The sequence below is a fragment of the Alosa alosa genome, chromosome 19, assembly GCF_017589495.1.
Source record: "Alosa alosa isolate M-15738 ecotype Scorff River chromosome 19, AALO_Geno_1.1, whole genome shotgun sequence".
Classification (NCBI taxonomy): Eukaryota; Metazoa; Chordata; class Actinopteri; order Clupeiformes; family Clupeidae; genus Alosa; species Alosa alosa.
Window position 1 is genome coordinate 8030392 of NC_063207.1, and position 13823 is coordinate 8044214.

The 13823-nt window shown below is 38.3% G+C and overlaps 1 protein-coding gene and 1 long non-coding RNA gene across 3 annotated transcripts; both read right to left on the bottom strand.

Annotated features, from left to right (window-relative positions):
- Positions 1–202: 202 nt before the first annotated feature.
- Positions 203–12659, bottom strand: gnmt (glycine N-methyltransferase). 2 transcript variants are annotated; one of them, XM_048228562.1, is made up of 6 exons: positions 12582–12659; positions 4028–4155; positions 3828–3941; positions 2884–3026; positions 2481–2599; positions 203–1707 (listed from the first exon to the last, which is right to left on the bottom strand). In XM_048228562.1, the coding sequence occupies exons 1-6, from the start codon at positions 12644–12646 to the stop codon at positions 1536–1538; spliced, it is 741 nt and encodes a 246-aa protein (XP_048084519.1). In that variant the 5' UTR covers positions 12647–12659; the 3' UTR covers positions 203–1535. The 2 variants fall into 2 exon arrangements, with proteins under 2 accessions (XP_048084519.1, XP_048084518.1); XM_048228561.1 differs by lacking the exon at positions 12582–12659 and adding an exon at positions 7342–7654.
- LOC125284571 lies at positions 8693–10648 on the bottom strand. The gene is made up of 3 exons (XR_007191897.1): positions 10552–10648; positions 9561–9684; positions 8693–8957 (listed from the first exon to the last, which is right to left on the bottom strand). It is a non-coding gene; the product is annotated as an uncharacterized LOC125284571 (long non-coding RNA).
- Positions 12660–13823: the final 1164 nt, after the last annotated feature.

Consider the following 13823-nt stretch of genomic DNA (forward strand, 5'->3'; position numbering starts at 1 on the left):
CTGTAATAATGACTTCCTTAACTGGTGGGTGGCAGGTTCACTGTTCACAAGTTTATGATGCTTCATAGTGGTACAGGATGTATTGATGGGGTATACATAGAATAACACCACTCTACTTCAGCATTTTGCAGCAATGACATACTTGCATTAAGTTATTTCAGTTATTTGAGACATAAAATGCCATGAAAAGAATAGTTCACACTTTGAATTGAAACAGTCAATTTTAATAACGGCTGCATTGAAGAGATGACAAATACTCTAACTGCTTCCACCATTATATTATGAAATTACATCATTTAAGACTCTGAAAGGAAAAATCTTTAAAAACCAAAAAAAAAAAAAAAAAAAAAAAACTACTCATAGAAGCATAAGAGATTATACAAAAGAACATGCATAACAACTACTACTTTCAAAGCTGCCATTTCTCCCCAATCACTTCTAACTATTTTCAAGGATATCACTGATCAATATATTGATAGTGAATAGTCTATTATAACAGTACTGTTGGGACACAGTATTGGTATTTCTGGCCTAAGTCTAATTTGTATTGAAATGCTGCTTGAAATGTCTTAGGTAAAAAAAAAAAAAATAGAAGTAATGTAAAACGTTAATGCCACAACTGTTATCACAGTTATTTACAACAGACAATTATGCTTTACAAGCTGGGAGAAACATACAAACTAAGAAGTAGTGCTCATGCTGTTAGGATGCTTTTGCTTAACGTTCATATCTATTTTACTTTTGTGCAATGCAATGGCCAACAACTTATGACTGTAAGATCAGATGAACTCCAGGAGTATCATGTTTTCTATACAAAACACAAATTAAAAAGTGTAACAAGACAGTGCACTGCATCTGGAAAACCACAAATTATGTGAAAAATACATACCATATTTTTGTTTGTTCAACGAATAAAGACTCATAGATCGAGCTAAGATTCAACCCAATTAAATTGAATAATGAATATTGGCCTACATTTTCAGACCTGATAGGCTTTAACCTAAAAAAAGCCAGGTTGGCCAATACAGTTCTAACTTTTGCTTGCGTATAATTATACTTAGGTGCCGTTTTGGTAACTCATGCTCCATCCTTAAGACAGAAAATAACTTGGACCTCAAGTTCTAAATTATTATTATAAAGATAAAAATGGTGAACTCAAAGAATAGGTAGAAGCTGGTCCCCCAAAGACAGAGGGGCACTTTTGATAATTCACGATTCACCAACAATTAACAGAACATATTGTAAAAGCAAAGGTACAACACAGAATTCTTTTTAACTGTGGAAGAGGCTGAGCTTACAACATGAAGCAAAGGACAAAATCTACAAAAAGGACAAAAAACTCGGCCAAATCACAGAATGCACTGCTCTACTTAAAAGCCATGATTAAGACCTTTTTGGTTTAGTTTGTTTTGAAGTTTTAGGAAGATCCACCATTGATCAATCATCTTTGATTCCCATGTGGGTATATAAAAAGGCATTGTGGAAGTCAACCGGAAGCCTGAATAGCTTGCTTCGCCACATACATTCGGTTGGTTCTAGGCTGTCCTCTTGAGAACATGAATAAAATAGCATGGTGTAGAGGGCTGGTCAGGTTTGTAGGGCTTGAAGTCACCATAGACATCATGCTCACACTTTCCAGCGAAGGCACCCTTAAGCAGCTCCTTGAAACTTTCCAGACGGTGAGGGTAGTAGGACAGACGGAATTTACTAGAAAAACAAAACAAAAACAGCTGTTTGGGATGTTCTAAAACTTTTGAACGTATGTACGTATGTACGTATGTACGTATGTACGTATGTATGTATGTATGTATGTATGTATGTATGTATGTATAATATAATATTAACAAACATTAAGAACAAAATTACTGTATTCATACCCCTGGTAAATCTTGATTTAATGTTGATTTTCTCTTTATCAATATGTTTGTTTTGACTGAAAATGACACTGCCACATGCAAAAAGGTTGCAAGACAATGTGGTAGAAACATGGCAGTGTCATTGTCAGTCAGAACAAACATATTGGTCAAGAGAAAAAAACAAAATCAATATTTGCCAGGGGTATGAATAATTCTTTGTTCTTATCTGTACACCAGTATATGTTTTTTCCTCTCCAGATCTACAGTGAATGCCCTATTTACAGGTTATTTGGCCAAAAGGTGACAAGTTTGCACGATATGCGTTTTAAACTTTAATGTGAAAGAGGCCTGTCCAATCATTCAGTACAAATAGGAATCCACATCCACATTTTGATCACAGGGCCCTACAGCTTTGGCTTTCCTATAGTTTCACTGACATTCGTTAGTTTGGGGAAGAGCCACACTCACTGGCATGTAGGTGTCCCACATTAGGACAATTTATACCGAAGTGCACCATATCTGTTGTCAAAATTGACTTGGATGATATTAAAATGAAAATCAAGAGTTAATTATGAACACCATGGATTATGATGGGTCCCAATATTTTGGTTTGTGTTACAGTACCTTGTCTGAACCTCCTCGGCATCTCCCTCCTGATACTGCAGAGTGTAGTCCAGTGTGATCATGTGGGGTTTGCTGTTCACCCAGAGCACAGACGTGGCAATGTCCTGCTTGAGGTCACTCTGAAAGAGACATCACTCAGTGGAAATCAAACCATAATGGTTCTCTCCCACCTGGGCTTCCAAATTAGATTTAGAACAAATATTCTTTAGGTGTACCCAGAGCCATATAGAAAGAAATACTATTTGAACAATTTGCTTCTGCCTACAACTAATAAAACATGAAAGGTAATTTAAAGGAGCAACATGCAGTTTTAGCTCATTCAAAACACTCCAAGCAGATTAGGGACAAGTGCATCACTACTTCTGTCTACCCTGGGTTGATGCTAACGTTAAAAAAGTATTACCTGGTAATAGATATTCTTTCCCTGAGGTGCATTTCCAGTCTTTAGAATGTAGTCATAGTTACGGTGGTCAATGATCAGGATGCCCCCTGGCTTCACCATACTTGCAATGTTGTGAAGGGCCAGCTTTTGATCACTCTGATCCCCTATACATACAAAAGTCACACACACACACACACAATTAGGCAATACAGATGTAATTTGTGTTACAAGACTATATGCAGACATCTAGGCACTTCCTCCATTGATATTGTTATTTATAAATAAATAAATAATATAGATAAATAAATATATACATGTTACGTTGATGACAACATGTCATTGTCCTTAATTACCTGGGAGACTTTTAGGTGCTTACGGGGTAACATCACACATCCCACTTAGCATACAGGTCAAGCATAATTTTGGTGCCCAACATGATAAGACACTTAAATAACAAGACTGTCATTTGAAAGTATCGTCACCTAAACATCCCCACTTGCACTAGTGTTGTAGCATTTTCAAACACATACTGACACCCTTGAGATCATCAACATTAAATTAACTGTTTACTGGAAGTTAGATTAATGACTGACTTCCACATGTCTGAATCGAAATGTATATTTTTACTTTGGATAACTAACTGAAAATGTTAGTGTCATTTAGCTACCACTGTAATACCACATGTATTACCAATAATACACAAAAATGGTAAAAACAGTGTTTCCACTGGTAACAATTTGTGAGGTCTTGCCAAAGAAGCCTAAAGTGAAAGCCTCCTCAGACATTGCGTTCTCATCTAAAATACCACTTCAAAAAAGTATGAGTTCCCATCGGTCTCTCAAAAATCTGTGCATGGGAACCCTACAAAACAGTATGCATTTCGGGACATTTCAGCTTACTCAAGATTAATCACTCATTTTAAAGATCAGTGGTCATCTCTGAATCCTTCATTCCCTCCTACTTACCTTTAAAATCTGGCAGATGAGCAAATGAGTTTCCCAAGCAGATGACCGCATCAAATCCGTCGCCTGGCTTCTGAACATCCTCCTTCAACGTGAGCCAGTTTGCCTCATCGATAACTGCAATAATTTCAACATGATCAATGTTGTACGTACCAAACTCAGGGTTGAGACGGGTATTGATTATTAGTGTATAGCTCTCTTACCCCATTGGTCAAATGCTGGTTCCCTTCTTCTGTCCCATCTCTCTTTTAGGGCATATTTCAGCATTTTGTCACTGGCATCCACACTCACCATGTTGAATCCCTCCTCCACCAACATGATTGAGTCCACTCTGGACAGAACAAGAAGAAGACGTGTCACGATGAAAACTATAAAAGAAATAAACTCTTGGACAAGCTGTGAACAATGGTTCACTATGAAATAGCCTTTGCAAATTAATATTAGAGAAAAATGTACTGTTAATCTACTATTATCTGCTAAGATAACACATGTTATTTATAAAGCACCTTTCAAATCAGTCAAGGACACTGTACAAAGGCTCATGAATATTATACATTACAAACAGACAGAAGCACAGACACAGAGAATACTGTACAATTAAAAGTTCACGGCCGCTGTACAATACCTGATTATGATATCGATATCTAATGATTAAGGTTTGCCAATAACGGACAGTTAACCATTACTTTGGGCCATTATTCAGTCATCAATACTAACCATTGCAATAACAAAACATTATTGGAATTGTAAAACATTTATTTGCACCGAAGTCCACTACATTGACAACTACATTTTTGTCATTTAGGTCACACTTAGGATGTGTGATGATATATTTGATAATATGCATGGCATGGCAAAATCAAATTAAAACTGTAACCCAAGTGAGGTGGTGAGGAATAACAAGAGCCAAATTCACTTAGTAAGCTGGAGGCTACTGTTTTCCTAGTTACACTCTTCATAATATTTTTTTTAGATAAGGGGAGAATTGTACAAAAAATGTTGAGGCACAGACAAACTTAGGTCTCAGACTTCAGAAGGTTTAAAAGCAGCCACTTCATCCAAGTGGATTCTTTCTAAACTCAGGATGGGTGTGACCATCAACATTTTTTGAACCAGATACAGGACGGCTGCCACTTGCAACTGCCCAACAGCAGCCTAGGAGGTTATTATTAGCAAAGGGTGAACATGTCAACATACTGGGGCCAGGGAGAAAAATAGCACAGCAAGGAGAAGAGGAGCCTGGGGAAGATTGATTGGACTGAAGTATACATGTGTGAATGCAGCAAAAAAGTTATTGTGTGCACATCCCACCTTCTGGCAGGTGCAGGACAAAAAAAAAAAAAAAAAACTTACTCAAATGAAAAGATATAATGTCCGCACCACTGCTTTTGACTCCCATATATTTAATATACAAAAGGCAACATTTCGACCCTGCTGGGTCTTCAGGCAAAACGTGGGATTACCTCACAATTTGATCGATCTTTTAACCTTTGAGCAATTAGCCTTCATAATCTTTGCAGCAGGTGGATTTCTACACCCCCATTTTGGCTTCACAAAAGCCATGAGGTCTCCTGCTCTCTGCACTGCATATCATTTACAACCCTTAAAGGCCAGAGCTGTTACTGCAAAACATATTCCCTTGAAATCTCTGTAGTTAAGACCATGATGCACATCTATTTTTTAATGTGTTGTGATGAAACATGATCATCCCTGAGTCAATATGTGAATGATCACCCGTGAGAGTGTAGAAATGTCAATGTGCTTAGTGGAAAGGGTTAAATAACAAGTCAAGTCAAGACAAGTCATTTTATTTGTATAGCACATTTAAATGAACGACAGTTGACCCAAAGTGCTTTACAGGTTAGAGCAGGAAAGGCAGAATCAATGCCTTGAAGATACATAGACAAGATATATCTTTTTAACTTGTTTAAATAGGTAAAACAAACATAAATTAAAAGACTATAAAAGCCAAATGATTAATACCCAAGGATAAGAAAGAATGATAAACACACACACACACACACACAAACAGAGGACTGGAGGACCCTTGGTGGAGTAGACTGGTATATTCCAGTATATTCTGGTGGACCAGTATATTCACAGGTGTCAAATATTCTGATGCATGCTTTTGTGATCAGAGAATACACCTAAAAAACTTATTTTTTGCCTTGTTTAATGTTCAGAATCAATTCTGCCTCCGCATAAGGCACATTTTCAGTACGCGCAAACAATTCAGTATGCTAAGGCATTCATAAACAAGCCAGTAAGCAGATCATGTTGCAGTGGCCTACTAACATGGAAAAAATATGGTACATTTTAGAGTAGGCCTAAATTGAGGATAAGGTTTTTGCAATAAATAGTACCAGGGAAGAAAGTGTATACAATGCACACAATGCTGAGTGGATCAACCCTGCACATCAACACATCTGTATGTGTGTGTGGTGGGTCTCCTCCATTTAGTCCTTCGTGTAATCACAATTAACAAGAAAGGGTTGCTGGCAACAAAACACGATGGCAATTTGCGACATTTCAAACAAACAGTAATTACGCATGAAACGCGTCTACAAAATATTGACCTCCATCTGTGCAGCCCCACACTGCGTGATTTAACGACACACATGGTGGCCTGCACACACCTGTGCAGAAATCGTAATGTTTACCTAAATTAAATCAATGCGAACCAAAGTAGGCCTATGCCTGGCTCCGCCCACCTACCCTAGCTGCCATCCAGCTGGTTAGTGATATGGGTCTGGTTATAAGCTAGAACAAGTAGCCTGCTGATGGCAAGGTAAACATCGTGCCCTACCCTAACGGCATGACGACTGCATTTTAACTCGTCCGTCAGCCACATGGGGGTGGAGTAGACATGATGCAACCCTCATGAACACACATGCGAGAGGAAGTTTACCACATAGCATGGACTTAAATCACATATGGCATGGACTTCCCATTGACCACGAACCTGTGAGAAGCAAAGAATGTTTTCGCCTAAATCCAGACACTCGGCATACTGCTAACTAAATGTAAAATATAGCCTATAACTAGGCTTACGATGTTACCAACAGACCAACCTACCAATGTTACGAACAGATTAAATCAAATTGAATGCAATGACTAAATAGAGGGTAACGTAAAAAAAAAAAAAAACAGGATGTCAATGTTTACATCTCTACATCCCTAACCTGTTGCTTCAGGAGAATTATCTGCAGTTCGGTAAGCAGGTTTGTCATGGACAACCACCACAAAAAACGTCAGTTGTGGCTCGGGACAAAGAAAAAACGCTAACGTTAGGCTACTGAATGTCAGAACACAAAACACCATGTTGATTTAGCCTACTGCTAGTTTTGCCATTCGTTTGATGCATGAAAGGAGCTGCAACAGTCAACTACTTACGTGTTCCACCAAGTCTCGTTTAACACAAGAGGTGACGTTAACATTGACCGAAAACCTAGCCTTACCTCTGCTTACGATTAACTAACTTGTTTGGGTTGTAAGTGTCAGGGAATTCTTGACATACCCTGTTCCACAGGCTACATCCAGGATCCTTTGACAACCATGCTTTCTCAGCAAAGCCACGACCCAACTTTTGTATTCTTCTGTTCTCTTTGTCGTGTCACCAATGTAAAGCTTCCACACTTTTGCTGCTTTCCCATCAGCATACTGATCTGGAAGTCCGACTACACCCACACCAAGAGAACGCGTACGAAAAACACTGTCGACGCTCATTCTGCTGAAAAGTGGAGCTAATGCTTTAGAAATGTGTCTAAAGACAGCTTTCACGTACTTCTATTCTTCCGCAGAAACACTGTCATCATGAATCGCCACCGTTACAATATATACCTTTGCCCTGCCAAAGATGGTTACCAGGATTTCCAGGCAAAACTTTGAACCAATCAAAGGCTAGATTGTACCCACGCCTATGACTTCATTGGCCATCAAGTAAACTGACGTTTTCGATTCACCCACCTGTTATTTCATCGAATTGGCTGTTTCATACCATGACGTAGAAAAGCTTTGCAGCCCTTAAAGCGGCAACTGTGATTGATGTGATTGTTTTGTGTGTAGGCCTACTTAATTTTGACCTATAGGCTACCATTGGATGCAATTAGTAAATCAAATTAGGCCTATTACAAACAACAATGTGCATCTAATCATCAAAAATTTTAGCAATCTGGCATACACTGTAAAAAAAAACTCTGCGTTTACTTAAAAAAACAAGTCAACACATTTCACTAGCTTTTGAGTAATTTCAACTTGACAGTGAAGAACTCAAATAATCAAGTTAAATCAACAAATGCTCCCAACTTGAAATATCTAGTAATGCAAACGTAGTATTGTGAGTAAGGTGGACTTACAGTAGGTTAGCAACTCAAAAAGTCAAGTTGAATCAAGTGCTTTTAACTTGAAATATCTAGTAATGCCAATTTAGTATTGTAAGTAAGGTGGACTTACAATAGGTTGGCAACTCAAAAATTCAAGTTGAATCAAAAGTTCTTCCAACTTAAAAAAACAAGTCAACACATTTCACTAGCTTTTTTGAGTAAGTTTTACTTGACAGTAAATAACTTAGATAATCAAGTTGAATCAACAAATGCTCCCAACTTGAAAATATATATCAATTCCAACTAATACATTGACTCTAACAAGAAAAAACAAGTCTAAATAACAACTCAAAAATCCAAATAGATCTAACAATGTTTTTATTTTTTAGCCAGTTTGAACACCCCTGACCTACAGTACCCTCCAGAATTACTGGCACCTCTGCTAACGCTGACTAAAAAGAGGAATATTAAATCTTTTAGAAATTGATCTTAATGCCTTAAGTTAAAAAATGAGGGAAAATCCAACATTTAAGGACACCAATTTTCTTTGTGAATGAATAATGTATCATAAATAAATAAAAGTTCTTCCTTAAAATACAGGGGTCATAAGTATTGGCACCCCATGTCGTGCAGGAGTCCGCATAGGTAGGCCAGTGCAGATGGAAGATCCTTGATGTCCTGTAGAACAACAGTCTCTTCCAGGACGATGGCGATATTGGTAACAGTGTCTGGTGCTTTCATGGCGAGGTCGTCTTCAATGACGGTCAAGATTCCAATTTTCATGCCTCTAGTCCTCCTCAGCATCTGCATCCTTGGTGGAAAAGCACAGAACTACATCACTAAATTTGCAAAAAAATAAATTAAAAGACAATGGTTCTCCGCAATGGTGCAGCTCAGATGTCTTCTTAATTCTTTTTTTACTTAAGGCGAGACACTAGTGAATAGGGTAACATTTTTAACTAGCAGATATCACTATGAAACTTTCCCAGTAGATTACTTACATTAATATGAGAAAATAATGTATTACAAGTTTTCTGTAATTTAGTCTTTAAATATGCAAATTAGGCAGTATCTAATAAAATATGCGATAATTTGCATACATTTTAAAAACACGTTGAGTTCATCATTAACTGGTGCACCTACTGCATTTTCGAAGTTCCCTAAATGTGAAGTGTTTGTGCTTCCTACTTTTGTGTGTCGCAAAGTTTTGTACATTGCCAATGCTATGGTCGCAGCCTACAAATGGACAAGTTATAGCTTCACCACGGCGTAAATGTCCTCCAAGATGTTTAAAAGTCCACTGCACTACAATCACATTGGAATGTACACGATTGACAACTGAATGTAGTTTCGACCTGAGGTGATTTGTCTTTTGCATGGTACCGTGCCAAATTAAATTTTAATGTAAGCTTACCTGAAGTCTTAAAGATGCACATGCACTTGGGGTGGAGGCAGAGCCAGCTTTTTCCCTGGTGACCGTTATGAAGCCTGTAATGGGTCAGGAGGGTCTCTACATCCGGGTGAGAAAATGGACACTCCTGCAACAACAAACAAGAGTAGAAAATTATTATTTTTTATATAGGTTTGTAGTGCAGTGGACTTTTTTAAACATCTTGGAGGACATTTACGTAGTGATGAAGCTATAACTTGTCCATTTGTTGGCTCTGATCAAGCATTTTTTTTTAAGGGAGCCTTGATCGGGCTTAATGTGGGGTTGCCATTGTTTTATGTGCCTGCATTCTATTGACATATGTTGCATTAAAATTACATTTCCATTTCATTTTTTTTCAACCTATATGCAGCGCCTCTGCAGATCGAGTAGCAGCAGTTGCAAGACATTGCTAAAAACTTTGGGCGGGAGTAAGGTTTAATCAGGGGTTTAGCTTACTCCACAGTGAGCTAGCTATCCTCGCTGGCATCCAATACAAAGGTCTTTCTATAAAGGTGAATATTTTAGGAACATACATGTTTTCAGCAAAACAGGGAAATAGCTAACCAGACAATTATACTGATAATTGAGCTGTAGCAGCTACGGCTATCACTAGTTGTGGAATTAAGCTACTAAGATTAGCTAGCAGGCTAGCTTAGCCTAATAGCCACTATTTCAACAACACCACACTATTTCCAAGAACGTTCCTTGCTGATATCCATTTTACACAAAATTGTTCCTGAAAGTGAATGTTTTAGGAACATCCTTGTTCAGCATTACCGGTTATGTCTTCCCAGAACATTGCAAGCTTTTACCATTCACAGTCATAACTAGACATCACTAACGTTAGCTAGTGATAGCTGCTAACGGAATGTGGGCAGTCAGATCAGCTTAGCTTAGCTAAAGCAACACGACACCGAGAAAGACTGACTATCATAACAATTGGATATTGGATAAAACTAAATGCCTTACTTACCTTTGACAATGCTGTTGTCATTTGCTCCACGCTGCATACAGGTAGGGAAGGTGACTGGCTTCTGTCCTCCTGACAAATTCAATCTGCAGCCCACAGTTAAGCCTTGATACGTTAGGAAACAATGCGCTTGCGCCAACTTGACTAAGAAGTTCAGTGAACTTTGGGAAACTTCTCTCTTATAGATACTTAATTATGCAAGTTGAGTCAACTCAGTTTCTTAAGTTTGTTAGGTGAATTTCCCAAATTAGTTGTAAAAACTTGTTATAATGAGTTTTACTACACTATTTGATTATTTGAGTTCTGTTTAGTCAGAAAAGTTATTTGCCAGTACTAAAGGCAAGTTGTATTTTTTACAGTGTAGACTTTGTACTGTCTAAAATTGCCGGTTTGAAAACATTAGTTTAGATAACAAATGTTTAGTGCCATCCAGGCCAAAGCAGAACCTACAAGGCCACAAGATTTAATGGACAATGTCCTCAGCCTATCCACACACACACACACACACACACACAACTCCTCTGATTTTGTGTTTCAATAGCCCATAACAATCGAAGTGTAGGGCAAAGAGCTGCCTTCGTTTGAACAAATGTTTAACTTAGGCATAATATTTCAGTAAGCCTGTTATTGCAGGCTAAAATTGATTTCTGCAGTTTGAATGTAATAGCCAATTAAATTTCTATGCACACTCCTCACATGGGTCAAATCTTTCTTGCAGCCTTTTCTCCACCCATGTCCAGTCTTGGCTGAGGGCTGACACCACCTCTTGCTCTGATTGGTGGAGGGTTGCAAGGCAGGATCCGCCACTGCAGTGAGCGGAGGTGAAGGAGTGCAGATAGAATCAGGCGGAACCAGTGCCATCCAGGCCAAAGCAGAACCTACAAGGCCACAAGATTTAATGGACAATGTCCTCAGCCTACCCACACACACACACACAACTCCTCTGATTTTGTGTTTCAATAGCCCATAACAATCGAAGTGTAGGGCAAAGAGCTGCCTTTGTTTGAACTGCACACGTATCCAGACTGTTGTCATATACAAATGCATTGTTAAAGCTTCTGTGCTTTGGTTTGGCCAATAGTGTGTGAATGAGTCAGTAAATTAAGTTGCCCTCTGTCATTGTAAGTTATCTCTGAGTGTATGGCTTTACTGTGTACTGGCTTTGAGATTTATGAGCTACATACACTGCTGTATTTGTTTATCTTACTAAATTACTGTAAAATGCAGAATATATATATATATATATATATATATATATATATATATATATATATATATATATATATATATATATTACAGTATTCTGTTCTATAGTTTGCATTACCACTACAAGGAAATCAGACCTTAGGCCTGGGCAGGCACTTGCACACACTGACTGTTTCCCCCCAAATCTGTACTCAGTGACAGTTTTAAAAACTCTCCAATCAATGAGTATTGCACAAAGGTAAAAGTTCCAGCTATGTCTCAAAGCTGCATGTTTTCATGCCATATCAACTGGATATCATTATCTTGGACATATTCAATATTTGTGAGTGTTTAGCTAACATAAGCAAATCTTAAAAAACATAGCACAAGCAGCCAGATGACCAGATGCTTGATAGTTTTTCTGTGACCTGCATAGGCCTAGACATGATGAACACAGCAAGGTTAGCAGTTGTTTCATCATTTCGATGCTGATCTGATGAAAACAATTAAAATTGCCCTTCCAAGGTGCCCCTTAATAAACTACACACTATGAGACTTTGAAAAGCTATCAATTATTAAGTGGATGTTCTGAGTTGTAGACATAATATGTAAGATTAGGTTTCGTCTTATGGCCTCCTTACACCAAAAAACTTTGACAAGACTTTGAAAAGATTGGAGTCTTTTAACTAATGCCACCCATTCAAGCTTTACTCAAAAGACTACAATCTTTAAATAATTTCCCAAATCTTGTCAAAGTCGTTTGGTGTAAGGAGGCCATTAGTTGTTTTCAAACAGGTTTTGACAAGGGTCCTTATTTACGATTAGATTTACCACATTGTGGTACATACCTTGACCGGCGCCTGGTGTTCTCTACATGACCTACTTCTGCACCTCCTTTTACACTGGAAGTCATACTCCCCACACTCCTGAAATTTGTAAACACCAAGTCAAGTTCTCCCTTGGTTACTCAATGATTGTTTAACAATGCAACACAACAATACACACAATGTGAACTGCTTAAATAGGTGTGTGTGTGTGTGTGTGTGTGTGTGTGTGTGTGTGTAGACATGAGTAAGATGAGCTGCAAATATTCAAACCAGAATAGGAAGAAAGGTGATTTAAGTGACGTTGAATGTGGCGTGGTGGTTGGTGCCCGACAGGTTTGGTCTGAATAGTTCAGAAACGGCTGATCTGGGATTTTGTCCTCTGAAAACTACTTTGACATAATGAACGAAATGAGATATTTACCTGTTTCAAGAGCCATAACATCAGGGTGACACCAGACACATTCTGTTGGGTTAAAGCCTGCTACTTTTTTTGAAAATTTTGGATGGCATTGTCTGATGCAAGGATTACGGTTGTGCCACTACAGTGCCATAGTGGTGTAGAGCTGCAATTACAGTTACCAATGTCAAATCCAAAGTGTAAAGGAGGTTTGAGATGGAAGTGTAGGTGGCTGGCTTTAAACCAGTGGAGGTATCGGTGAGAACAGTTTAGTCCAGTCACTTATAATTCCACAGTTTCTTCCTTTATTGAGGTTACTTCCAGTGTGGTTGTGGTTGTGTGTGTGATAAATGTTTGGATAGGAGCAGGAGTAGGGGTGTGTGTGTGGTGTTCTAAGAGGGAAAAGGATATGAAATACAATTAGCTCCATAATGCCATACAAGGCCACAATTAGAATGACAGAACATTTACAATGATGACAGAATAAGATTGCCCACAAAGTCAATACATAAGTCTCTCTGCCCCGTCGTTGGCTCCGTAATTAATCACTAAAAATACGTAAATACTCAAATGCACATTTCCTAACAGAAAGTTAAAGGGAGCATGGTGAACCAATTCAACTGTTAAGTATAACTGCAGCTCTAAACAGCAGACAAACTGAAAGGAATGTGAGATTTGCACTCAGTGTATCATAATCAAATTATCAACATTTAGAGTAAAAACAGAAAACTTACATAGTTCAAAAACACACAAGGCAGGAGACACAGCATTTGCTGCAGCAGCAACAAACAAGGATTCCTTCATATGGCTTGAACAAAGGGAAGGGCTGTGGGCACAGGTGTTGGCTAATAAAGTCTGTGGCTGAT

What these genes read in the sequence shown, in the direction of transcription:
- gnmt (XM_048228561.1), bottom strand. Translation starts at nt 7,550, where the DNA reads ATGAGCGTCGACAGTGTTTTTCGTACGCGTTCTCTTGGTGTGGGTGTA. An exon ending in GATGTAGCCTGTGGAACAGG is followed by an intron (nt 4,156 to 7,341) that starts GTATGTCAAGAA and finishes TGTTCTGTCCAG; the next exon opens with AGTGGACTCAATCATGTTGG. An exon ending in TCATCTGCCAGATTTTAAAG is followed by an intron (nt 3,027 to 3,827) that starts GTAAGTAGGAGG and finishes TTGTATGTATAG; the next exon opens with GGGATCAGAGTGATCAAAAG.